General features: G+C 35.9%; 5 protein-coding genes and 1 long non-coding RNA gene across 6 annotated transcripts in view; 5 read left to right on the top strand and 1 right to left on the bottom strand.

Moving 5' to 3' along the window:
* The window catches only part of Dnalig1 (DNA ligase 1), a 362733-nt gene that overhangs the window by 25555 nt on the left and 311472 nt on the right, over window positions 1–25706 (top strand). The window lies entirely within an intron of this gene.
* Window positions 143–8106, top strand: LOC110376677 (beta-1,3-galactosyltransferase 5). The gene is made up of 6 exons (XM_021335243.3): window positions 143–295; window positions 4264–4441; window positions 6021–6204; window positions 6570–6789; window positions 7148–7270; window positions 7615–8106. The coding sequence occupies exons 1-6, from the start codon at window positions 235–237 to the stop codon at window positions 7932–7934; spliced, it is 1086 nt and encodes a 361-aa protein (XP_021190918.3). The 5' UTR covers window positions 143–234; the 3' UTR covers window positions 7935–8106.
* On the top strand, window positions 2531–3054 carry LOC135118755 (uncharacterized). Its single transcript, XR_010277768.1, has 2 exons — window positions 2531–2634; window positions 2712–3054. It is a non-coding gene; the product is annotated as an uncharacterized LOC135118755 (long non-coding RNA).
* LOC110376683 (uncharacterized) lies at window positions 11366–15652 on the top strand. The gene is made up of 6 exons (XM_021335249.3): window positions 11366–11504; window positions 11814–12173; window positions 14565–14633; window positions 15018–15179; window positions 15287–15379; window positions 15530–15652. Exons 1-6 carry the CDS (start codon window positions 11426–11428, stop codon window positions 15556–15558), a joined length of 792 nt encoding a protein of 263 aa, XP_021190924.3. The 5' UTR covers window positions 11366–11425; the 3' UTR covers window positions 15559–15652.
* Window positions 15803–18812, top strand: LOC110376682 (uncharacterized). Its single transcript, XM_021335247.3, has 3 exons — window positions 15803–15896; window positions 16002–18416; window positions 18640–18812. The coding sequence occupies exons 1-3, from the start codon at window positions 15833–15835 to the stop codon at window positions 18810–18812; spliced, it is 2652 nt and encodes an 883-aa protein (XP_021190922.3). The 5' UTR covers window positions 15803–15832.
* Window positions 19478–25317, bottom strand: LOC110376637 (uncharacterized). The gene is made up of 8 exons (XM_049845751.2): window positions 25264–25317; window positions 24258–24488; window positions 23944–24009; window positions 22572–22736; window positions 22029–22229; window positions 21460–21807; window positions 19801–21393; window positions 19478–19691 (listed from the first exon to the last, which is right to left on the bottom strand). The coding sequence occupies exons 1-8, from the start codon at window positions 25301–25303 to the stop codon at window positions 19546–19548; spliced, it is 2790 nt and encodes a 929-aa protein (XP_049701708.2). The 5' UTR covers window positions 25304–25317; the 3' UTR covers window positions 19478–19545.

A 25706-nucleotide genomic window follows, 5' to 3' on the forward strand; every position in this document is an offset into this window, starting at 1 on the left:
TCTTGAACATAGTCGCGCACTATCATTATGCTACCTAATACCATTCAGATGAATTTTAGGGAAAAAAACCTTCTCATAAAATCTTTATCTATAGATAAATAAAACTAATATTTAGATATCGGGCGTCCCTCGCGACATTTTATCGGCCCCGTACACTCCGTGTTTGGTATTGGAGCGCGTCGGCGGCGGCCATGACAGGCGCAGTTATAAATTCGCGCGTTTCATTGACTTATTATGTTCCACCTGGCTACCAGGATTATTGTGCGGAAGTTTCTGGTCCTTATTAAGTTGATCGGTAAGTTCTTTTTAAGTTTTTTATTTTAAAAACAAAAATAAAATAAAATTGTGCTACTATCTCTTAAAACTTTGCTGTCCCAGTTTGGAGTTTTCCTAAAAAGCTCATTGCAAGGACAGGTGTGAAAATAATTTAAATTTTCAGTTAGGGTTGAGGAGTAGACCTAAAAATTACCTGTCTTTGAAAGGATATAACATTTGGTGATAACCTAAACAGTTTGGTGATAAAAAGTTTCTCATATACTTAGATAAAAGTTCAGTGCGTCAGGTTTTCTCGTAAAAGTACCTATGTATATATTACCTATGTATTATTTTTGGTGCGGTGAATATTTAAAGACCAGAATTGTACGAATTAGATACCCAACATAGTATTTAAGAAATTAAACCAGCCCCCTATGCATGAAAACGCAATTTTATTTACCTAAGCTGACTTGAGAGATTTTTTCCTGAAATATAAAAGTTTTCTGCTGTTGTTCGGTAATTAGGTAGGTAGGTACCTATATACATATATTGCGGTTGATTACTATTATTTGTATGTATAATAGATAGCAGATTATAATTTTATCATATCTTTGTGTATCTTGTATCTATTTACCCGCTCGTCTGTCGTAACGTAATACGGTTAAGTTTAATCTATTTAAGAGTTGTATTATCGTTCATACTATCTAATTGATTACGTTTAGTAAAATTGAATGTCGTTTACTCAAAATGTCATATATATTTTTGAAGAATTTTCAAATGTGATACACTGTTTTGGTATATGTCTGGTATTCTATCTTTACGAAGATTTAGTAATTGTTAAGGTAATGCATGAGCGGTCGACTACGGAAGTTCACAAATTATACGTTCTTACTTGTATATTTTCCTCATAAATCGGTTTCTCTATTCGTGATAAAAAATCGTTCAGTTGTTTTCGAGTGTATCACAAACAGGAAAAATAGTCACGTACAAGAAGACCAATATTTTGCATTTATATTTTGTGGAATCATAGGTAATAATGTGGTAACATGAAAGTGATTCAAGCTGGTATTCAGAAGGTAGGACTATCGTAATTTTATTTCGGTAATGTCAGAATAGTATTGCCGCTTTTCGTGGAAACTATGTATTTAAGAAATACCTTTAATAACTACATCTAAAAAAGCTACCAGCCAGACATTTCACTTGAGAAAAGGCTAGGCAGATGATAATGAAACAATAACGCGTTGTATCGCACATATTTGTTGGTGATTAATCTTTGTTTTATCGGCTGATGTCGACTAACCTTTGTTTATTCATGACAAGAACACTGAACGGTCAATGCACAATGAATTTATTATGAATTCTTTACATACAAAAAACAAAACGAATTTTAGAATGCTCTATATGAAATCGTATGAAACTTCGTTTTTACACGCGGAAATCTGGAAGACTGGAAGAATTACAGAAATCACAGATTTTTGGATGAAAACACCGCTAATAGTTGTGTATGATAGGTGAACCTAAAGGAATAACTTTTTCGAACGTTCGAAGTTTTCATCTGTGCGTGAGAGGTGTTTCTAGAGGTCGATTCTTTTCGCTATTCTAGATATTATAAGTAGATGTGCGTTATCCATAAATAATGCGTTCGAAAGCAAAGAGACCGCCTTACTGGCCAGAAAAAAAACAAACAGAACAAAAGGGCGCGAACATGGCCAGTGATAACAGATAGTCATCGATAAGCTTCTTTGGTCACAGCACTAAAAAAGGTTTATTTGTAAAACTTAGGGTGAAAATGTAAACTATGTCGTTTCTAATATATGAATTCTCAATAATAAATGAAAACAATTTAACATTATATCGTTAAATAAAAGAGACATTACATTTAAGTGTTTTACTGCCACACTCAGAATGGATACTTAAATTAGTCCTAACGAGTCCTTAACTAATTATCATTAAATCTGTTAATGAACGATACATCCCAGAGACGAAATTTAAGGGTTCATTAGTTAATGACAGCTGTAAGTATCCGTAGGGCAGAGTATCGTCAAATTGTCTTTGATAATGCTTATCGATAAACGAAAGGTGTAGCCGCACCTTAAAATGTGAAATTATTAAGTAGCAAAAACTGTTATTTAAATACATTAAAACCTTGTGTATCAACAATAGAAATAAGAATTTGTTAATTTCGGGATCGTTTTTACGTACAAACACCTATTTTCATGTAAATGATATAAAGTACATGGAAACTTTTTTCTGGTATCACTGTCAATATTGTACTGTCAGTGTCAAGGTTACGTTTAAAATTCTTGTTCCGTTAACCGTCAGGAAAGAAAAGTGTGATAAACTCTGAAATAAATAGCTTTATCTTAACATATTATCATGGTAAGTTTCGTTTATATGTACATTAGTAGCTGCACATATGTATTTGAAGAATTTAACTTGTGCTTGTTTCATTTTAGGAGTCTTCAGGAACAAGAGCCCCACGCAAACGTGTGGCTAATTTCACGGCGGACGAAAAAGCTTTGTTAGCACAATTAGATAAAAAGAGACCAAGCGTGGAATCTAAAATAACAGATGGCAAGTCAGTCGCCAAGAAACAAGCAGCATGGGATAGTATAACACAGGAGTTCAATCAGGAATCAATCACCAGCTTCCAGACTACGGGCTGCTTTGTGAAAGTTTAAGAAAACCCTCGAGAGACCTCTAGCACAGCAGCCGTGCTTGCGACCACTAGACCAACAAGGCAGTCAAATAAACTTTGTACTACATAATTGTTCAACAATTAAAAAAGTATTCGTCTTATTTTATGGATTTTTATTTATTAAAAACTATATTATGAGAAAAACCTATCAACTGTAGATTGTCGCACCAAAAATCCATTGCTGTTGGTTGTGCTTTCACGCCTTTCACTCATCAGGACAACATCATCATTCTCAATATGAAGAGATTCCCAGTTCATTGGAACCAAATCATCAACCTGTAAAGAAATATTATGCAGTGTCGCACAAGCACATATAACAGCCACAACTGTATCCATCTTAATGCCCATGCCAAGTTGGAGACAAGGAAACCTTCGTTTCCAAATGCCAAAGCATCTTTCCACAGTATTCCACATTATATTTTATTTGGCTTCTGTTGTAGTTTTCTTGTGCAGTTGAATTTGGTGATAAAAACGGTGTCAGTAGCACATCGCTAACTGCATACCCGCTGTCCCCTTAAATTATCCCTTTTAACACACCAGTATTCAGTCTTTGTTTACTTGCACTGCTGTTATAAATAAAACTATCATGGGTACTGCCAGGCCACCGGGCTACTAGATCATAAAATTCCAAGTTTGTCCCAGTGACTGCTTGAACATTGATAGAAAAAATACCCTTTTATATTCCTATAGACTTCTAATGTTACTCCTCCTGGGCTTCTTATTTGGCCCCACTACTCTAAACCTTCTGGTATAGTCTACAAAATCAATAAAGTCAAGCAAATCACTCATTTTTACTTTATTGTTAATACATTCCTATTCCTGAGACTTTTTAAAATATTTTATTTACTTTTATAACCTTAAACAAAAATGTCAAAATCAATCATTAGAAAGTTAAGTAAAGGTTTTGCTTTACTTAACTTTAATTGTCATTAAGGGATGCTAACGGATCATTAATTGTCTCTGAGAGTGAGCTTTTTTAAATCTATACTAAGGAACCACTTAAGTAACCATTAACTGACTCTGAGTGTGGCAGTTACTAACTAAATTCAATTTACAGCTAGCTAGTTATGGTTTGATTTTCGTTAAAGAGCCTATACACTGCACCCATAAAAATAGTGAATTCAATCATAGTTTTTAGTCGATGTTATACCGGCTACATACCTGATCTTTGTTATGTGCCCACCATTCATCTCCCTATCGATTTATGAGCCCGAAAAAACTATAATAATAACTCTTTATTTCTCTTCTACAAACTGTCGGCCGACTAAAAGTTTGCAATATGCCTTTAACACATTTACCGTCATTTCCAGGTCGTCGCAAAAGCCCTTTCCTATTTCTGCCACTGCTGGTGTCATTGCTGGTGCTCTGGCCCACAATATGGTGGTTTGCGGAGCAGACCAGTCAGACCCTGATGGTGCCACCTCCTCTAGAACACGCCCTCGACCACTACAGGAGAAACCGGAGCTTACATCATTATTTATCCAATATGTAAGTACTGCTTAGTTTCGTGGTGGCTTAGTACCTACTACCATACTAGTAATGTATCGTGAGGTGGCCTAGTGGGTAAAGAACCAAGTTCTCAAGTACGAGTGTGTGGAGTTAATTCCAGGTCAGGTCAGGCAGGTTTCGGATTGCACGTTAAACTGTGCAGGTCCCGGCTGTCATTGAACATCTTTAGATGTCGTTACGAGTACTCAGAAGCCACTAAGTCTGACAATCAGTTTTACCAAGGGGTATCGGGTTGCCCGTGTAATTGGGTTGAGGAGGTCAGATAGGCAGTCGCTTCTTGTACAATACTGATACTCAGCCGCACCCAGTTAGACTGGAAACCGACCCCAACATAGTTGGGAAAAGGGGTCGGCAGATGATGATGATGTAAGTACCTTAGTTTCGGGAAGAGGAAGTACTGCACGCATAATAATAAACATTTGATTCGATCGGATAAACATTGCCGACGACTCGAGATGACAATACGGACCACTAGCACAGATTGCTAAATGTTTACTAATATCTGAGATTCTTAGCTCGTTCAAAGAACATCGTCATCTTCCGAGCCTTTTCCCAACTATATTGGGGTCGGCGTAAAGTCTAACTGGATGTAGCTGAGTACCAGTGTTTTACAAGGAGCGACTGCCTATCTGACCTCCTCTCTCTTGCCTCATCCACACTAGTTATATTAGTTAGGTATAATGTAAACACAATACAGCTATAATGTAAACTGAAAAATGTTAAGAATAGGTACTTACCCATCCAATATTATCTGTTAACGTCAAATTCAAGTGGTTGTTTAATTCGATAGTTAAAATGAATCATGTATTAGTAATCGTTGTCGATATTTTAATTTTCATAAGTAGGTAATTGAATTACACGAATAGTCATGGGAAAGAAAATACACCGATATCTAATCTATTAGTTGTAGTCTACACCTATTTATCTATAGGAGGATAAGTTTGTTTGTACCCTAAAGGCTCCGAAACTAAATAACCGATTTGTAGCTACACTATACTCAGGTTATATTTTTTTCGGGTACGGGAAATAGTTCCGATAAAATGTGTAGGCAGATAAACCTGTACTTTCGTTATCCTCTGTTAATTTATCTAATCGAATATTTTGAGGAAAAAATTAACAATTCGGGGTAAGTGTGATTCACGTTACTGTCGAAATGGTAATCTCAACAAATTATTCATTGATACTCGTACATAACAATCTACTGATGACGCTACGCTAGATAAGCTATTCCGTATATTTTATCATCAATAAAAAAAAATTCTGAGTAAGTTAACATAACGTGTCCCCTATCTTACTATGACCACGTATCCCCCAAACGGACTACGCGATTGCTAATCGCAGTTTTAAAATACTGTTAGGGATTGTTTTATTCAAAAATTGTTCGTGTATTTGTACTTTAAAGGTTCCTAAATAACCAATTTTTAAAAAATCTTTCACTGTATGTAAGCTACACTATTCCCGGGTGACAAAGGTTATATACCCCCATTAGCAGGATAGTTTAACCTTCCCCCAAAATCTAGAATAATCGAAATAACTCAACAAACTCTTGGTTTTCCAGCCAAACCCTGATAGAGCCATCATGGACACCCTGCGAGAGCCTGGACGAGGTTCCAGTCGTGGTGCTGGTCACCAGTTCGCCCCACAACCTCGCCAACCGCCAGGCCGTGCGGGAGACCTGGGCCAAGCACCAGCCTACGTACTTCGTTATGGGATTGATAGGAAACGATGTGGATGATCAGCTGGTGAGGGGCCTTCTTTTAATAGTGGTGTTACCTGCTTCATACATTTAAAAAGAAAAAAGAAGCTATGAATAATCTGAAATTCATACAAAGCCGTTAGAAATATGCTCTTTTTTAACAGACTAAAAATTAAAATGATGATTCGCCCGTCTAAATATTGTGGAAATACATAATTTCTACGTATATTGATTTATTTTATTACATCGAAGGTAATTTCTGAATACCTAGTCTCTGAACCAACATATCCCGGATGATATAAAAAGAGTAAGAGTTTCTATGTGAAAATCTGCTCAAAACCTAACATACTATACTCAAAGCATACTAACCTAAAATGTCTTATATTTCTAACTAAAGCACTTTAATTCCAGGTAGACTCATACATAGAAGCAAAACAGTTCGGAGACTTGCTCGTCTTCGATTTCCACGACCACTACCAGAATCTGACGCTGAAGACAGCTCTGATGATGAAGTGGACCCTCCGCCGCTGTCCTCAGGCGCAGTTCATGTTCAAGACTGATGATGACGTGCTCGTCAACCCATGGATGCTGAAGAAGGTGATTAAGGAGAATGGTGATGCTAGTTTACTTGGTAAGATATTAATCATGTGTGTCTGTACTAACAAAAGATTTACAGCAAAGGCTAAATAACTTTGCATTTTATAAAGTTAGTCATTAAAATTTGACGCCTCAAGCTAACGCAGTAATGTTTATTCATATTTTTTGACAGAAGATGTGATCGCAGTTGAGAAAGTTTTCTAAACACAAGTTGTTGTTTTCTAAAGACAAACAATCTACTCATGGAAAAATTGGATACATCGAGATTTAACGGACCCAAACTGATACAATCTAATATTTTTACGAGACATTTAATATAGAGTCTACTATTTTCAAAGCTTTCAACAAAAACCTATCACATACGTCTCAATGTTATTACTTCTGTATTGCAGGCTACAGTATAAACGGCACTCAGTTGAACAGGAGCGAGTACAGCAAGTGGTTCATCCCGCGCTGGCTGCTCAGTGACGACCGTGTCTCCAAATATCTCAGCGGCACTGGATACCTCATCAGTGGTTAATACTCCTTATTTATGTTCTTTAATCATTTATCTTGTCCCAATTTTATTACTTTACTGTTCTAACTGCTGTCATCTAACAGGTAATATTCTTACCAGCCATTTCAACTTTCATATAATCCATCCATCGTTTCGTTGGTCATCTCCTTCCATTACCTATATCCGTTCACATTCCTGCTATAGAGATTGTCTATAATATGTTTGGGGTCTACAGCTACAAGAAGAGTTTCCTGAAACTGAATAGATCTTCCGAGTCCAAAGAACGACACCAAATATATTCCTACCTAATTAAATATGAACCTAATTTATTCATACTGATAAACAAATATTCATTCTTTCCAGGAGACTACATAGAAGCGATCCTAAAAAAAGCCTACAACATACCAATAGTGAATCTAGAAGACGTCTACTTCACGTACCTAGTGGCCCACAAGCAGTTGGGGCTGGTCCTCACGCACGACAGGAGACTGTCTCCCTACAAACCCTGGCTGAAGACCAGCTGCCTCTACTGGGAGTTCGCGTCTATCCACAGTTTGAGCCCAGATGAGATGGTCTCATCGTGGAGTAGACTGAAAAGACTAGTAGACCGGGGTAACGGAACTAGTGAGTGTTGGTTCTTTGAGTCGTACTTGGGAGATTATAGTGATGTGGTGTTGTATTGAAGATGGTCTTTTGAAAAATGTTGATAGTCTATTTTGTGAGTGGTTTTGAATTTGTCGTGATGGCATAGAGGCTAATGGTCTTGCATCAAAGTTGTGGTATATGCAATGATGTGAATGTGGGTTAAAAAGGCTGAATTATTAATGTTTGATTGAAGAAGTGCCTTAAATAAAATTAATGAGGGGTTTTACACTACCGAGCAAACGTATAGTTTGGTTCCGAGTATTTTTCAGTCATTTGAACCACAAATTGCCAATTATTTGTTGGAACTGGGTAAATAATTTACTACAATTATTAAATAACCTGAATTCACGTATAATATTATTTATGTGCTAAACAATTGCCGCCATAATGTATAAGATGAGCAAAAAGGATAGACGGAATATCCATTGTAATTATGTTGAAAAAGAATTAATTTATAATTGTCTAGTTATAAGATAACGCATTTAATTTTGACGGGTATTTTTATTTGACCTAATATAAGAATTGATATAAGATGTAAATAATAATAATTTATATTTCTGTGTAATAAACGCATAAGTGATTATTTTTGTAAATAGTATAGTAACTAGAGAGCAAACATGTCCTTATTTAGTCTCGAGAATATCTGTGAAAGCGTGACAGACAAACAGACAAAGTTAATACTTAGTAAGAATAATGAATTTATAATTGAATTTTGAGGCCTTATAGACTTAGGGTGCTTACATAAAGAAACAGGTTGCCGGTACGGACAAACCTGTACGGGTAGGTACCGATCAGTGCAGGTATAATATTCTAAAGAAACAGGTAAACAGGTAACCTGTTTCTTTATAAGTGAGTCAATAGGATTGTATTGAAATATTATACCTGCACTGATCGGTACCTACCCGTACAGGTTTGTCTGTACCGGAAACCTGTTTCTTTATGTAAGCACCCTTAAGTATTACTTACTTCATGTACCTGAAAAACTGTAAATAGGTGTAGTGTATTACGACGAAGGCTATTTAACTGATAAATAGGACTAAATAGACAATGTTTTTAATTTGTCATGGAAAAATACTGATTCTACATATATTCATCGAGCTTAGAATATATTGCGGGAACGGCTGTCATTTGAACATTATTTGGCAGTCATTACGGGTAATCAGAAGCCAGTAAGTCTGACACCAGTTTAACCAAGGGGTATTAGGTTGCTCGGAAAACTGGGTTGAGGAGGTCAGATAGGCAGTCGCTCCTTGTAAAGCACTGGTACTCAGCTGCATCCGGTTAGACTGGAAGCCAACCACAACATAGTTGGGAAATGGCTCGGGAGATGAATGTGTAGTTTCAATGTTGTGTGTCGATAAACAGTCATTACGTGTATGTTTTATTGTAAGATTTAAAAATAAACGTTTCTAGTAAATATTTTGTTTTTCTTTTATAGGTAAGAAATTATCTATATTCCTATGCTAATATAATACAGAGGAAATATTTTGTTTGTTTGTTCACTGTTGGAAAAATAGTAGTGAAAACGCTAGTAACTAATCACTATTTCTAACCAAAGACGATGATTAATTGCGCCTCCTTCCTTTGAATATACATGTACAGTCAACTTCAGGTCAGTGGTAACAGTTTTATAGGAAAATCGTACTTATTACTATTGTGTTAAGGTGCATGACAGTTACCACTGACGTGCGGTCTACCGTACTCATAGTTACCCAATAATATTTTCCCAACTGTTTTAACGTTAACATTAAAAGTAATTAAAGTCTCAATTTCTATAGAATGATAGAAACCCATTTCCTTGGCTATCATTAAGACAGTTTCAACTTTGGACACAGCAACACTGAATAGGTATCTGGCGCTCAAACTGAACCACGTTCTAAGATTTTTGAGCCACGAGGTTCCTCTCCCAAGCCTTTACTACATTTATCTCCCTGATTTTTTGAAATCTTGACTGTCTGAGAGGAGGCCTGTGCCCATCAGTGGGACGATAAAAAGGCATATGATTAGCTACGTTCTCTTACGTACATTTCCTTTAATATGTGTATGTATTGTTTATTGGCTTACATTAATTTCTACATATATATTTAGCATGCCTACTACCCGAAATCTATCTTTACAAATTGACTCCATCCAAAGGTTGTTAAGACCGCCTATTATACTCACACATATTTGTTTGTTATGCCTTTGTCCATGTTTGGTGTACAATAAATAATATTCTATTCTATTCTATTCTACGTTCCTATTCCACAGCTGTGCAGCTCTGCAAAGCTCAGCAGATAATGTCTGCAGAGCCAGATGCATGCGTTTGTCATCACACGCAGGTGTGCCGATAAGAATTGATTGCACTCCAATGCATCGTTTTTTAATGCATTCATATAAACCAGGGACGGAGTAGAAAGTGCATTGATAAGAATAGGTACTCATTTTATTTGATACAGTATTACACTAAGTTAATACTTTTATAAGTGCAGAAGTGACTTTAGTACTTTATACCAGTCCATAAAGATGTATCAAATAAAAATATAACACAAATTTGCATATTTTAAACCTTGATTTGTCTAGATATTTTAATGTTTTATTTATTTAAAAAAAAATTGTACACACACAATTAAAAAATAAGACAGGAATGAAAGAATTTACAAAAGGAGATTGGGCAAGAATGTATGAAGTTTGGTCCAAATGTCCACCACGAACGAGACCTACATAATTAAATAGTCCATTTAATTTAGAGTAACTTTTACTAAGAAAGTAAAAAAAAAACAATGCCAAAAAAAAGTTACAGCCAAAAATGTATTCTTAATTTTCAGTAGTTTTTGTATGTTATCATTATTATTTTTTATTTTATTCCACTTCCATTTCCGCACTTTATCTAAAACTAAGATGAGTAAGACACAATTGCTTATAAACAGCCCATTTTTTTGCCTATGGATGTACGAATCACTAACCAATTGAGGCGCCAGAAGTGCTTGAGTATACTCAGCGGTTCCTGGATCTAAGAAAGTTCGATGTAACTGGTGGTATCTTCTCTCTAACAATGAACAATTCTATTTCGTCAGAAGTAACAGAAAGTATGAAAATCGAACATCCAGAAAAATAATTGAAAAACTCTATAAAATGTTTTATTTGATTTTGCTATAACTTTTTTCTGGCATTATATTTTTTTTTACTTTCATAACAAAAAATGTTCTATATTTAACGGGCTATCTAGCCATATAGATCTCGTTCGTGGTGGACATTTGGACCGGAATCGCCCATTGTCTTTTAATAGACATGCAAGTAAACAGCTCACCGATAATAGTTGTTTCTGTAAAGTCAATTATAGAAAAAGCTCTGATAAGACTACAAATAAAAATATAAAAAAATCGGTCATTTTTGCCAATATTTTCCATCGCATTAAAACAAAAAGACGACACGAATTCCAATCATAAAATTGTCACTCAAATCCATCCCTGTACACCGAAACAAAGAATCAAAGCGTTCATTGATGTGGAACGTCATATAAAACCCCATAGATTGTAGTTATTTCACTATGTGCATCATGGAAGTCAAGCTGATCGTAGTCCTGCTGGTCACGATGACACTCGTGGTCAACGACCTCGTCTTAGCTGGTGAGTCACTCGTACACTCAGTGGTGATAGCACTCATATCATGATACACAATGATGATGGTGATCATCACAGAACACTTGTAGAAAGGTCTATGTTCAAAGGTAATGATGATGATGAAGTGAAGAATTGTGGTGATTGTAAATTCGATGAAATAATTTCAAGTGTTTAGGTGAAAATAATGTAAATAAGAGAGCTAAATATTGTGCAAAAATTGATTGAGTCTGAAATTAATAAATATGAGTTTAAGTATCTACATCTAAAAATCTAAATCCAAGTAGAGAATCGCCTAACTCGGAAGTAACTTTTTAGACTTCTTTTTTAACCACCCGCTGCCAAAACAAGAGGATGTAGGCCAGAAAATGGTATGTGTTCCTGGGCGAACCATAATCAAGATAACAGAGAAACGTGTGACATTAAATACCGAGCCGGATAGCAACTCAGAGGAGTTCGATATGCGCAAGTCAGCTAGAAGGTGGCACATGACAACACCTACGAAAGATCAGTCCTGCCAGATGTGCGTGTGCAACGATAGTGGAAAGAAAGAGTACTGCAGCAAAAGATCAGCTGACAGTGTTAACGAATGTATCAGGATCAAAGCCCTGACGGAAGAATACAATGCCGGTATACCGTACTCGCACTCCAGGGCTCTAGCGTACAGGATCAGACGAGGTTTGTGGTATGGTGCAGGTGGCAATAAAACGGAAATGTTATGTGTTCGATTTTAATCAATGAACACAGTCTACCGTGAACATTCCATCAAACTCATATAGGTACTGCATTTTTATTGTGCGGATTTTAAACCTCGTCAGTTTTCATAGTAGTATTTGATGTATTTACATACGGTAGATAATATTTAAATTATATAATTAGGTAGATAGGTAGGCGAACTTGTTATATACAATGTTCACTTTGTAAAACCAAGTTGTCCAAACCAAGACAATCGTATAACACAAATGACCTCCATCACAGATTATTTGTGGCACAACGACGAGATCCCGTACCAGGCCAAAGCGAAGTGCTTCCGCGGCCACTCCTACTACAGCAACAGCATCAGCGCCAACAACACCGACATAGACATCGCCAGCGAGATCGAGTCACTCCTCGACTACGAGAACGAGTTCACTTGCTTCTACTGCATCTGCTCCGTCAGTGGAGAAGGCGTCGACTGTATCCACAGGGACGTTGCCTTCTGCAACTTCTTCCGTGAGATCAGGTCTGACAAGCGCGTCAGAGACAGATACACCACGCTGCTGCAGCAGGACCGGCCCACCTACTTCAGACAGCTGTCCTGGAGGATGAGGAGGACTATGGACAATGGAATCTTTGATTTAATCAACTCCGGTACGCTTCTGCGTTGATTTGGTCCTTCTTTGGGTTTTTGGCTCTTATTGTTTCTAGGTTCTTGTTGTTTTTCTAATGTCGTGATTTCAGTAACCATTTGTGTAATGTATTGCGGTGTTGAGGTATGATGCGAATAGTGAATTGTGACGTGTCTATTTATTGTTGTGTTGAAATATTCTGATGTTCATTCAAATTGTTATCCGCGTATCGATGAAAAATGTGTAAAAACAGTTGAATTAGAGTAAAATAAAAGTTGTGTGGCTATTTTTCCATTGGCCATATTCATTGTACAACTGAGCGTCGCCTTTTGCAAGCCAATTTTGATAAATTGCCTCTTTTTTGCCCTTATGACGTTGTCGGCAAACATTCACATGTAACGATTTGACTGTTTAATTTAAATTAATGAAATGAATACTGATGCTTGCAGGAGGCGACACGTTGTGCTGCAACCACCCTGACGGCCACCGACGGCAGATACACAATGAAGTGAGGAACAAGCTGAGGACTTTGAAGAGGAGGATACCCAAGGAGAACCTGCTCGGAGGCTCGATGAGAGGAGACTACGTCGACTTCATCGTCAATAACGACTAACATGAAGCTCCCGAACGATCGACTGTGAAACTGTGAAGCGTGGGAAATGTGTGTTAATTTAAATTTTGTAAATGTGGATAATGAATAACGAAGAAGATCACGCTGAAATCAATGTTGAACAAAACTTGAATAAATTAACTACAGATATGACAAAACAAGAATCCGATACTTTGAATGTTGTAAAGTATAAAATTGAATGTAATGGACTAATAAATGACCCAAAAATTAGTAAACAAGTCCAACATATGCAAAATGAAAAAAGAAAGAGAAAAGAAAATTATAACCGAAATGAGAATCAAGATTATTTATCGGCGGTTATAACAATGACTGTACCTGAAATATCGCAAAACAAACCGATTACTAAGAAAAGTGATTCAGTGAAGTTTGTGTGTTGATGTGTTTGTGTTAGTGTACATTTCCACTTTTATAATACTGTGTTTTTTAATTAAATATTTTATTACAAGTTTTAGGATTTCAATGATTTCTATAGCCTTAATTTTTGCACCTGTTTGTTCGAGCACACTGACATCTTAATCACTAATTCTTACACTATTTTGTAAAGTCGAAGTTTCAAAAACTAGGAGACCACCTTTTTGCACCATTTATTCTATTTTATTTCCATCTGCACCGAGAGCACATTTTTAATTTATTTATTAAGATTATAAGCTTAGCTTATTTATGATTATGATTAAGATTAATGTAGATAATGTTCAGCTCCCGTCAATAACAGTAACTGAATATTAAAGGTATCCAAGTTTTGGCTAGACACTTACACACTGAATATTTTTTTATGTTTGAGATAAACGCTTGAGTCTTCTTTCTTAATGATTTATTTAGTGAAACATATGTACGGTAGACTGCACATCAGTGGTAACTGTCATGCACCTTAACTCAATAGTAATAAGTACGATTTTCCTATAAAACTGTTACCACTGACCTGAAGTTGACTGTACATGAGCGACATAAGCGTAATTTAGCTGTCGATTGAAATCTAGTCTCAGAAATGAAGAAATATGTATATTAAAAAGATCAAAACTTAGCGCTCAGTGTTTCAAGAGGTAAGACATCCCGTAGGCCAAAATATTCGTTAGATTTAGATAAACTATAAATTAATCATAATGTTTTCAGTAAACTCTGGTAACATACCAACTGCGAAATGTGTCCCTTTCGTTTCGGAGTACACCGACTGTAATGAAGGTAAGAATTTCACTTTTTAGTTATTTCTCGTCTACATTAAAGTTCTAACTTCTAAGTAATTAAAAAGTGCCAAAATGTCATGGTTTCGAAATAATGACCTGCCCAGCCTTCTCCCAACTATTTTGGGGGTCAGCATCAAATCCAATAGGAAATGACTATCTGAGCTCCTCACTTCAGTTCGTAAATTGAGAGAATTTAAAGATAAAGATATTTTATTTTGTGAATATAAAGTATCCTCTAACTAAAGGTACTAAGAATCATGAACGTGAAACAGAAATTCATCAGAGACCAAAACCGAAATGAAATAGAATAGCAATTCAAACATGGCATACAAAACATCCTACATAATTGTTGAAATATTACGAAGTTCTGTTAACATTCTAGATAACGTTTGCTCGGGCTGCAGTAGATGCACTTGCACAGGTGAGGGTGAATGGTCCTGTGAGGAAGTCAAGGACTGCCGGGAAGATGGAGGTGAGGATGATGAGGACATCGAGGAACCTGACGACGGGATCTTTGATAACGCTCTCAAGACGCTAGAGACTGGTGAGTTTGACTTTAATTTGTATTTTAAAGCTATATTTGAAGATGCCAGGCGTTGGACTTTCAGCAGCAAGTACTTGTTAATTAATATAAAATACAAATTGTTACAGAAATGAACAAGAAGCGTTTGTTGAATATAAAGAACTCGCAGCACCCGAGAGTTCCAGCTCCCAATGTGCTCCAGGAACAAGACGATCTATTAGGTAAGGATTATTTACATTATTTTTTGCTGTACTATCTTCTTCTCTAGTTTTAAGGATTTGAATTTTGCACAATCTTATATTGTATTGTTTTAAGTACTTTATGTACTTGCTTCCTTTTCTTAATTTTTGATTGCTATATTCTATTTCCAGGTTATTTGGTAGCAATACCTCGTCAATGAGCACTGATTCGCACGTACTTTTAATATAGCACTATTGCACAATTGTATTTAGTTTTATTTCGGCTTCAAACAATCGAATCATCGAGGTAAGTGGCATTTGATGTATGTTAAACGTATTCAGCCATTAACAGTTCTTTAATTTATTACAGCTTTAGAGCGCAGTCAGAAACTTGATGAAATCGTGGCATCTCTGACGCGCTCGCGCAGGTCTGTAGCTACAAACAACAAACATCGTAAAAGATCAATTGACAAGGCAACCCACAAGCTTAGCAAGATGGCTGACTCTAGTCACAACAATACTATTGAACATCATAGAGCTGTTGAAGAAATAAACGAAGGTAATGTCGTAAATGGATTTAATTTTAAAATTGCATGTTCGAATCATTTAAATAATACTTTCAATAAACTCGGTGGATTTTATAAAATATTTCTTCTCTTTACAGTTGCTCTCAAGGACTTGAATCTAACTGGAACATTAGTTGCTAAAAAAATTGACCCCTTGCCACTAATTGCTGGTACCAGAAGAGCAGGTTTTGTAGACAACAGCAGCAAGGCACTTCAGATTGACTTCAATCATCCTAAAGCTTACAACCAAATCAATGACAATAAAATAGAAACCGTAGAGCAGGAAACTAAATTTGATTCAAGCCACGAGAACTTAAAAACGGTGCTCGGTAATTACACTCAAATGTCCAAGAACAGTAATCTTTCAAAGATTGTAGTCAATGAATTAAAAAAAGGCAGTGAAATAATTGGTGATGCTAATGCTCCCGTCACGTCAAACATCACATTCACTCCAGAAAATGACACTTTGACTGCAATGGCATTTATTGCTGGTAATTTATTAAACAAATTATGGGACATGGAAAAAGATGCATCTACGACTTCAACAGAAACTGATGTTATGAAACATGAGAAAATTGCTGATTTACTGGACCTTTTCAAAGAACCACTTAATATAAGACAAGAAACGTTTCTCAAAAATGCTTTAGAACAGTTGTCAACTGCTGTAGATAAAAACAAGAATGCTCAAAATATTTCCATATGTCAGACTATTACTGACGTTGTACATAACAACGACACCAGTGAGGAAGACAAAGCACAAGTGACCACAAAAGCACCTTGCAACAAGGATAAGGACAAACCCGTAGAAGAGCCAAAAATTAAACATAAAAAGGCTGCCATTAAAGCTATAGCTAAAATTAACAACGTTTTGGATCTGATTAAAAAGTTTGAAAGGGTGCAAAGTAACTTAAGTGAGTTGAAACACGGACCGAAACTTAATTTTGATTATAATCGCACGTTGCCCAAGACCAGAAAGAAGGAAGTCGACAATTTATTATCTAAAGAAGAAGAAAGTTCTCTTAATGTATTTGGAGGTATCTTGGAAAAAATAACGAAACTAATTCTGCCTAAGAAAAATAACAAAAAAATTGTCAACCTTATCAGAAGTCAAAGCGTTCTTCTGAATAATGAAAATATCCTTAAAAAGAAATTTCAGAAAATGTACAATATTGACTTAACTAATATGACTGTCACAGCTAAAGATAAAATAATTTTAGATTACTTAACTCAAGTCGATCGAAATAAAGATTGCTTATTGAAAACTAATTCCAACGAAATCACCGAATCAATCCCAACCATTGAAGGAAATATTTTACTGAATTTATCAGAATTTTTCAAAATGAAATCCTTTTCCGACTTGATACAACTTTTGGAACCCGAGAGATCTAAAAACCATCGAAGTATTGAATCGGAGAAGGAAACTGTTGAAACGACTACGAAGTATAAAAAAGGTAAAGCTGCATCAATTAATAAACCAGTTGACACAAATAAATTGAATTCAACTAAAGAGAAACTGAAAGCACACTTAAAGACTATCATAGAAGATTTAATGGAATTACAAACTGCTAAAGGCGGAAGCTTAAAAGGCAATGTCAAACTGGCTGATGCCCTACCATGTATTTATAACGTTTTGAATGCTGGCAAAAATGAAATTGATACCAAAAAAGATGTTCAACCAGCCAAAAGTATAGCGACCATATTTGAAGATGTTAAAAAAGAGTATAAGCTGGCTCAAACGCGAAGAAATTTCGTTGATGTTACGAAAGAGAGGCCAAAGTCGGCAGTTGTATGGGATCGATTAGTTAAAACCCTAAATAACAAAGCAAACTCCAAGAATCGAAGAACAATGAATGCAAAAGTACCTAAAACATACGATCAAATTAAGAAAATGATGGAAAAAATTGAAAATGGGAGTTCTACATACAAACATTACGCGTTGGTGGTCAAAACACCACCTACGAGTAAACTGATATTACTTAAAGCTTTAGACCAAGAGGTGCAGGCTACAATAAATGTAATAAACGAAATAACCCTATCTTTAAAAGAATTAGCAAAATTGCCGGCTGAGAAGTTCGCAGAACTAGATGAATTTGTGTCAAATTTGGTAACTAGTACTAAACTGACCGAGAAAGTCGATGAAAAATTAAAAGCAGACGTGAAAAAGTCGAAAATGAATACAGAGAACGAAATATCTAAAAGTAAGCCGAAGGAGACACAGTACATTAGAAACGATGTGCCTCAGAGGGTAGAGAGCGATAAAATGAGAATCAGTAGGGTGCAGATAGTGAGTCAGTTGATCAAGAATCGTTTGCAGGTGTTCCTAAAGACGAAGGAACAACTCAACGATGATGTACGATCTGATATGAGCTACAACGTTGCTCGGAAAATAATCCACTACCTTGATACTGGCAATTTTGACCTCGCAAATGAATTATTCAAAGTGCTTGTGTCGCAAAAGCCAAATGATTTTGGAGTATTTCCGAATGGTGATTCTGCAAACGATAAGTTGATAGGTAAGGCTATTTATTATTTTAATACCTATGTAAAGTCACTGGCATATTTATTTTATATGAGAGCTTCGAATAAATTATATAATATAACTAAAACAATTTGAAGAAATAGGTAGTAGCTAATTTACAACCAGGGTTTGAAAGTTACCTTACCTACAGAGCACCTTTTATTATTCTCTCGATTATTTCGATGGAAATTCTACAATCATATTTTTACCGATTTTAGTAACGACAACTCCGAAGTTAGGTGTGATGTCACTGCGTCGGATGTCAATACTTGGCAGGGAGGCCCTACTTCCAGTCGAGGAACCAAGCAGAAGAAATGAGAAGCACATCAACTGGGTGAACCAAGACCATCTGATCAAACAGCTACTGAACATGAAGAACATGGGGTTGTAGGGGAAATAATATTTTTCGATACTTTTATAATTTTCAATAAATGTTTTGTATTAAATGATCCTGGTATTTTTATTACAAATGCGTTTGATGATGGACTTCATCAATTATTTATTCTACACAGTCAAATTCAGCTGAGTCTCCCTTTAAATATACTACTACAAGAATATCCTTGTAAACTAGCATTATTACAATAAAATTAATGTACATACATTTTTGTGTCAAAAATGCATCTATTTTGATTTAGACACTCTATAGACTTTGAAGAAGACAAACGAGTTTTTAATAGAGGCAATATTTAAAAGGTCTTCATCGCTACGCAGAAGCATATAGACAATGTATATATTCATTTATGTACAGAAGTACAAGATACAGAAATCCGTGAAATCTGTAGACATATTATGTTGCAAAGAATGAAGAATTGAAACCTCAGAAACATTAATAACACAACATTGCTGGCAACAAAATGATCTGTTTATTTTATTCTCCCTACTATTAACTGTAGTCCCATGGAAAAGACTGCCAAAACCCAATTACCGAGTCGTTAGGGATCAAGTAGCATCAACTATGTTTTCATACAGAAGTAACCAACTAAACATTTAAATTGTTTAAATTCAAACAATCATAAAAAGCCAATAAATTAAAATAAAAACCACCATTAGCTTAAAATTGTTACTTTATTTGTACTTTAGATAAACTTAATCACAGAATTCAGGGATATTGATGACTTATCCTATCAATGTTTAGCCGAAGGGATGGGTTTCGTGACGGCGGTGTTTGCTTTTGAAGTTACTGCTGTATATTTTGAATTCACTGCTTTAGATTTTGGCGTCACCTTCTTTGTAGACGACGTCGGTGAAGTAGACCTTCTTGATTGGCGCTCTGACACAAAAACGAATAAGTTACAAGGTATATTATTAGAGAGCCTCATAGGGTAGTTAGAAGATCAGATGACTTGAGCTTCATTATACATTATACTAGATTGCCTTACCACGTTTTGAAGCGTCCCGCTTCTTTTTTCTTTCATCGGCCTTACGAACTGCAGTTGCTGTAGCATTTCTCTTACTCTCTGAGATCTTCGGATTGACCTTATGTCTTAGATAATTAGGTATGATACTCTTTATTCGCGTCTTGAAACTATCCAAACCTGATCGTTTGAATCTTGCCATTTCTATATTCTTCTGCCATCTTCTCATTGTTTCCTCATACTCATTATATCTTTTCTCGGATATTTCGTCCAGCTTCTTTTTAGCTAGTTGTTTTACTATTTCTGATTTTGGAACTTTTCTGTGAAGGAGTTCAGCTATATCTTTCTTAGAAGTTTGCAATAAAGTACGAATATGCTTTATGAATGAACGGTTTGGCTTTTGACGATTGTCTGTGGGTTCTGTTGTAGTGTTGGTTTCAGTTTCGTTCATTGCTCGAGGTCTAAAAGTCGTTGGTTCATTCGAGTAATATCGAATTATTATTTGTACTTTGTTATGAATCGCTGTCAACCCATTGTTTATTTTTTCTAATACGTCATCACTAACATTATCTAGAGACGGAAGCATTCTCCTGCTGTGAGCAAAGTCTATTAGGCCTAGAGCATCGTTCATTTTGCCAATATCAGAAGATAAAACGTAATGTAATAGTTTCATTCTGTAGAGGGTTGCAAACGGAGAGCTGCTCAGCAAACTATTCGTCATGCCCTGCCACTGACTGCCAATGCTTGATAAGTCATTCGTCATATTATATTGAGGATCATGTACTCTCAATCCTGGCATTGCATTCTCGTCAAAGTAGTACGATAGTATCACGTGTTTCATAATTCTCCTAGAAGCGGGTGACAGAGGACTCAGGGCATTGGACTTTGCCATACTGTTGTCAATAGCTTCTATGACTTGTACTAAACAATCTTTGAACGATACGAAGTCACATCGGCCGTACTGTTTCATTTGCCTCCTAAAGTTTTTGAATCGCTTCGACTTTTTCCCAGATTTTGGTTTTTCAAGTAATTTATTTTTGTAAACATATCGCTTCATTGCGTGCATAAGAAATTTTAAGTCCTCAGGTAGATCAGATTTTCTGTGTTTTGTAATTAATATTATGTCCCGTATCACTTCGAAAATATCCTTTTTAAACTTTGCCATTACTTGTTCATACAGATTTGGATTGGATCTTCTTAGGTCTGTATTTAAAGGAGTATCCAAAGCTAGATTATAAATAGAAAAATGTGATTCACTTATATTATTTTCTTTCTTATTGTCTTCAGGTAGATCATCGTCACTCATTATTATTTTTGCTAGATTATCTTTAATTCTCTTTAAGTTTTCTAATTCGTTAATTTTATCTTTGATAATTTTATTCAATGGTATTAGTATATCCTCCTTTAAATCCATTCTCTCCTCAGTTTTATTGGTATCTGCTTTACTAGTATTAGTTGTGTTTAAAATCATTGTAATGGTTGGTGCGACAAAGGTCGACGTAATGTTCTCCTGTCCTGAAACATCTCTTTTCATGATATTCACAGCGCTGTAGTCTATTATATCATTGGTGTTTTCAAAAACATTTAAATTTACATCCTTGTTTAAACCGATAACATCTGAAACATGAAATTGGAACATTTAATGATTAAGCATTTTTTATAAAATTAAAAGTACATTCATACCTTCAGTAACATTGCCCTTGTTGACTTTCCCAGCAGATTCCAACAAATCAATCACAACTTTCGTAGTCGATTCAGTACTTATTTCAGCAGCATCTTCGTGCATAAAGTTGACCAAATAAGACAGATCATCATTAACGAAACCAGTGATATTATCATCATCCATGACCATATAATCTACGTCAAAGGATTGGTTATTGAATTTATCAGTTAAAGGTTTCCTTCTGTTATAAGCCTTAGTATCTACTGCAATGCTTCGGAGTACTTCGTCGAAAGCTACGTAATCTGTGTCTCCGGTGGTTTTGGTATTCGTAACCTTGGTTGTGGCCTCTGAAGTTTTCGTTGTAGATACTGAAAAAATACAGTTTTTATTTAAAAAATATAATGTCACTTTCTTAGTTTCCTTCGTCTTCCTTTTCTTTCGATATGTTGGTTAAGTACAACTGTGGATTCTATTAATTTCACACACACTTAAAGTTCTGGTATCTAATAAGCATCCATAGGATACCTCCTACAGAAAACCTCCATTTTTGGCTTCCATTTTACAAAAATCTATTCATGAACCAACTTACCACGTTCAGTAGTTGTAAGTATGGCTTTATCATTATCCATGGCAGACACTTTGGAGTCACTTGCTGGCGTGGTACTAATCTTCAACTTGCTCAACGGCTTGACTCCATAGAACCATTCGGACAGTTGTTCTAATGTGATGGTGCTGGATGTGGTATCCTCTGGGCTGTCAGTGACGGAACGCTTCACCTTGTGAGACTGACCTTTTGAAATAAATAGAGGGACACAAAAATATTTTTTTCCGCATTATGTTGGTCGTGAAAACGGACAGGCAAGATTATTACAGCCTAAAGTAAGACCCATCGAGTAAAGCTCAGCTCACAAAAATATAGAAGTACCTATTTATTGATCTGTTTAACCATATTACTCACGCATTTGCCAAAGTAGTTACACTTGATAACTATTATAAAAATCAATATTTTTTGAGGTTTCGAAGGAGTGCTATAATTTCTATATTAGTCATGCCAAAAACTACCTCTTATTTCAAGCAACAAAATCAGTATTAAAACTATACTTGAAAGAACCTACTGAAAGACAATAGGTACCTTGTATAACCGAATCGCTGTCAATAAGAGCCTCCATGGCTATAATGAGGACTCGGTGGTCGATGTTCGGGGGCGGGTCCTGGCCGTGGCATGGCTGCACGATGCTGCAGTTCCACAGGCCTTCAGGGTCACAGGAGCAGGTCTTGCAGCCGAGGCACACGTTTTCTAGAGTAACAAGAATCAGATTTAACAGTACATATGTTAGAAGACCGTTGAGGGAAAAAATCTGTGATAAGGTATGTCTGAGAAACAAAAAAATAATTTTCTTTGCATACTGCAATTGGACGACACTTAAGGAAAAATCAGCGGTATGTCGATAGCATGGCATTTTCGTTTAATTTATTAATTATTTCCTTTTTGAAATGTTAACAGAATGATGGTTATAGGAACTGGCGATCGGTTCCCGAAAGGGAAGTACCTACTTTACTGTCTTTATTTTGGTAACTAGTGAACTATGTTTTTTAAAAGGTTATCCATATCATCATGACAAATAAAGATCATTGTCAATTGTCAACACGAAGTTCTTTTGTCAATTTGTACTGTTGAAGTATATTCAGTTTGTTATGGATTCCATTAATTTATCAATAACGTGGTGAGTATGCGAAAACTTAGGCGCCAAACATCCTTTCTCACCAAAAAGAAACACAAATGTGTACGATTCGGGCCTAGTCTTATAAAAGATAACAAACACAGGAAATACCTCAAACCGCAGCTGGTTAAACACAGTGTCTAGTTGAGGCTGTTGTTTTAGGAATATTTTGAGAAGCGACAATAATATTTAGACTTTTATGAGGTATACTGTTTTATGATAAACATTAGCTAGGAAAGGCATTGTTATGAATTTCATAGACTAGTCGATTATGTAAACAACTGAAACAGATATTGAATGGATCATTACAATTACAGATTTCCCTATTCAGAGCCTTTAGAATTCAAAACAAACAAACAAATATTTCCTTATTTACCTTCTTATTTGCTAATACAATAACGGGGAAACATTTTTTGTTTGTTTGTTTTCATTCTGAAGGAATCTACGAAATCTATTTGAAAAATTATATGATTGTAGGGACACTATACACCGGGTTTAAGAATTTTCCATGGGACGACATTAAAAATTCGGGAAACCGCTATTCATTACATAAGATGCCCAATTGAACATGACTACTGTATATGACCAGCAGGAAATACTAAAAATACATAAGTATGAAAAGCCGCCAGTAACAGTGTATAATAGCGCTCAGCAGTGGGACTTTAAAAAAAAGGTTGATGATGACGAGTATGAACATAATTGTACACTAATAAAATTGGAATAAAGGCAGGAAGATGATGTTGATGATGATAAAGATGTTGTGAAAGCAAATCTTCAACGTACCTTTGTTACAGTTGGTATACCGGGAGACGTAAGGAATGCAGTCCATGTTGTTAGATACACCTGAAACTGAAATATATGTTAATAACTTAACAACAAGTTAAGGCAAGATAATGAGGTAGATACATGAGAGATGCAAATAATGATGCGAATTAGTATTTTTCAAACCACTTAGCTGTAGGACTTACATAACAAACAAAATTTTCTTCTGGACATACGGTAACGGTATTTAGTAACTAAAGTAATAAATTAAGGTGCTATTGAAGAAGAGCTTATTATCTTCTATATTAACAAAGCTCTCACAGATACAAACCAACCTTTAGCAACCAAATCAAACATCAGATCGTCGACTTCTTTCCTCATGGCAGGGTCTGCTTCTCCACCAGGATCCTCATCATCCTCCTTGAGTACCTCCTCAGCCTCTGCGTAGTAGTCACAGCGCGCCTGGTCGAGGGTCATGCAGTCCTTCTCGAAGCACAGGTGACACTCTTCAGCCCTTCGGTAGGCTCCCGCCGAGAAGTAAAATTTGGAGGTGCATGATGTTGGTGCTAGAAGTAATTAGTATTATGATAGTCACTTGCAGTTTTGACTCTCACTGAGAGTTTCGTGTCATCATCTGTTTCACGCTTCCCACCCACTTTGGGTTGGGGAGACCAACCAGATGCAGCTACACTAACGACAAAAAATTTGAAGTTTTTGTCGATAATTTAGAACGTTTAACACACACGGCAGTGTAACAAAGTCGAGGCAATGAAAAAAGTAAAGAAAAACAGTCGGCATTGTATGGAAAACATTGATAAGTGCTACTTGCACACACTGCGAACGTGTGATTCTGTAGTTCTGAAAATGGAAACACAGGGGGTGTTTCAATTTTAAAATACTTTTAATGAAGAAAATATCATCAGTAATATTGTTTATATATTCTTACTGAATTATCTCAATGAAATAAATGTTGTTAAAACCGGGTGAATTCAGTAAGCTTTATAAGCAATCATACACGACGATTCGCAGTACGTAGTTTCTAGCCTAGCTATTTTCAGTATCTACTATTTACTACACATGAGTATATAACGTACAAGAAAGAAGATAAATTCTACAAAGTCAAGAGTAAAGAACACACTAAAAACCAAAATAAAATTGCGAATTCAGAGCAGAACCTACAATGTTTCCTCTTCAAGAAGGAGAACCATCATTGACACACTTGCAAAAGCTTAATCCCAAAGCTATTGTCTATCATATTGACAGAACATACAAGACACTGTTGACATCTGCAGACAACAATGACGTATCAGGCAGTGACGCAACAAACAGTGACGTACTCACCGGACAAGAGCAGCGCCAGCGCACACGCCCACGCCAACATCGCCGTCAACAGTGATTGCTACAGTTTCGTAACATTGCACACTGTTTACTGCCTCTATTGTTTCCATATTAAGGGACGGACTTGGGGATGAATCTGTGACTTCGTACGATTGGGCTGAAAGCCAGATAAAATGTGGTGTATCGATGTGTATGGAAAGAAACTACACCCTTAATTACCTTAAAACCCATTTATGTTCTTGTTGAAATCAGTGGCAGTTCACAGTCATTTTCTGAGTCTACACCTGCGCTTGTTAAGAGTAGCCTACATCTTATCCCCATGTATGAGCTATATTCAGATTAAATTAGAATTTATTTTTCCCTGGAAGATAAATAAATATTCATCCATCCACACAATATAATATTATAAGTCTGATGCAAAGTGTGATAGTGTGATGATCACCATT

This window comes from Helicoverpa armigera, chromosome 25 (assembly GCF_030705265.1).
Source record: "Helicoverpa armigera isolate CAAS_96S chromosome 25, ASM3070526v1, whole genome shotgun sequence".
NCBI classification, from domain to species: domain Eukaryota; kingdom Metazoa; phylum Arthropoda; class Insecta; order Lepidoptera; family Noctuidae; genus Helicoverpa; species Helicoverpa armigera.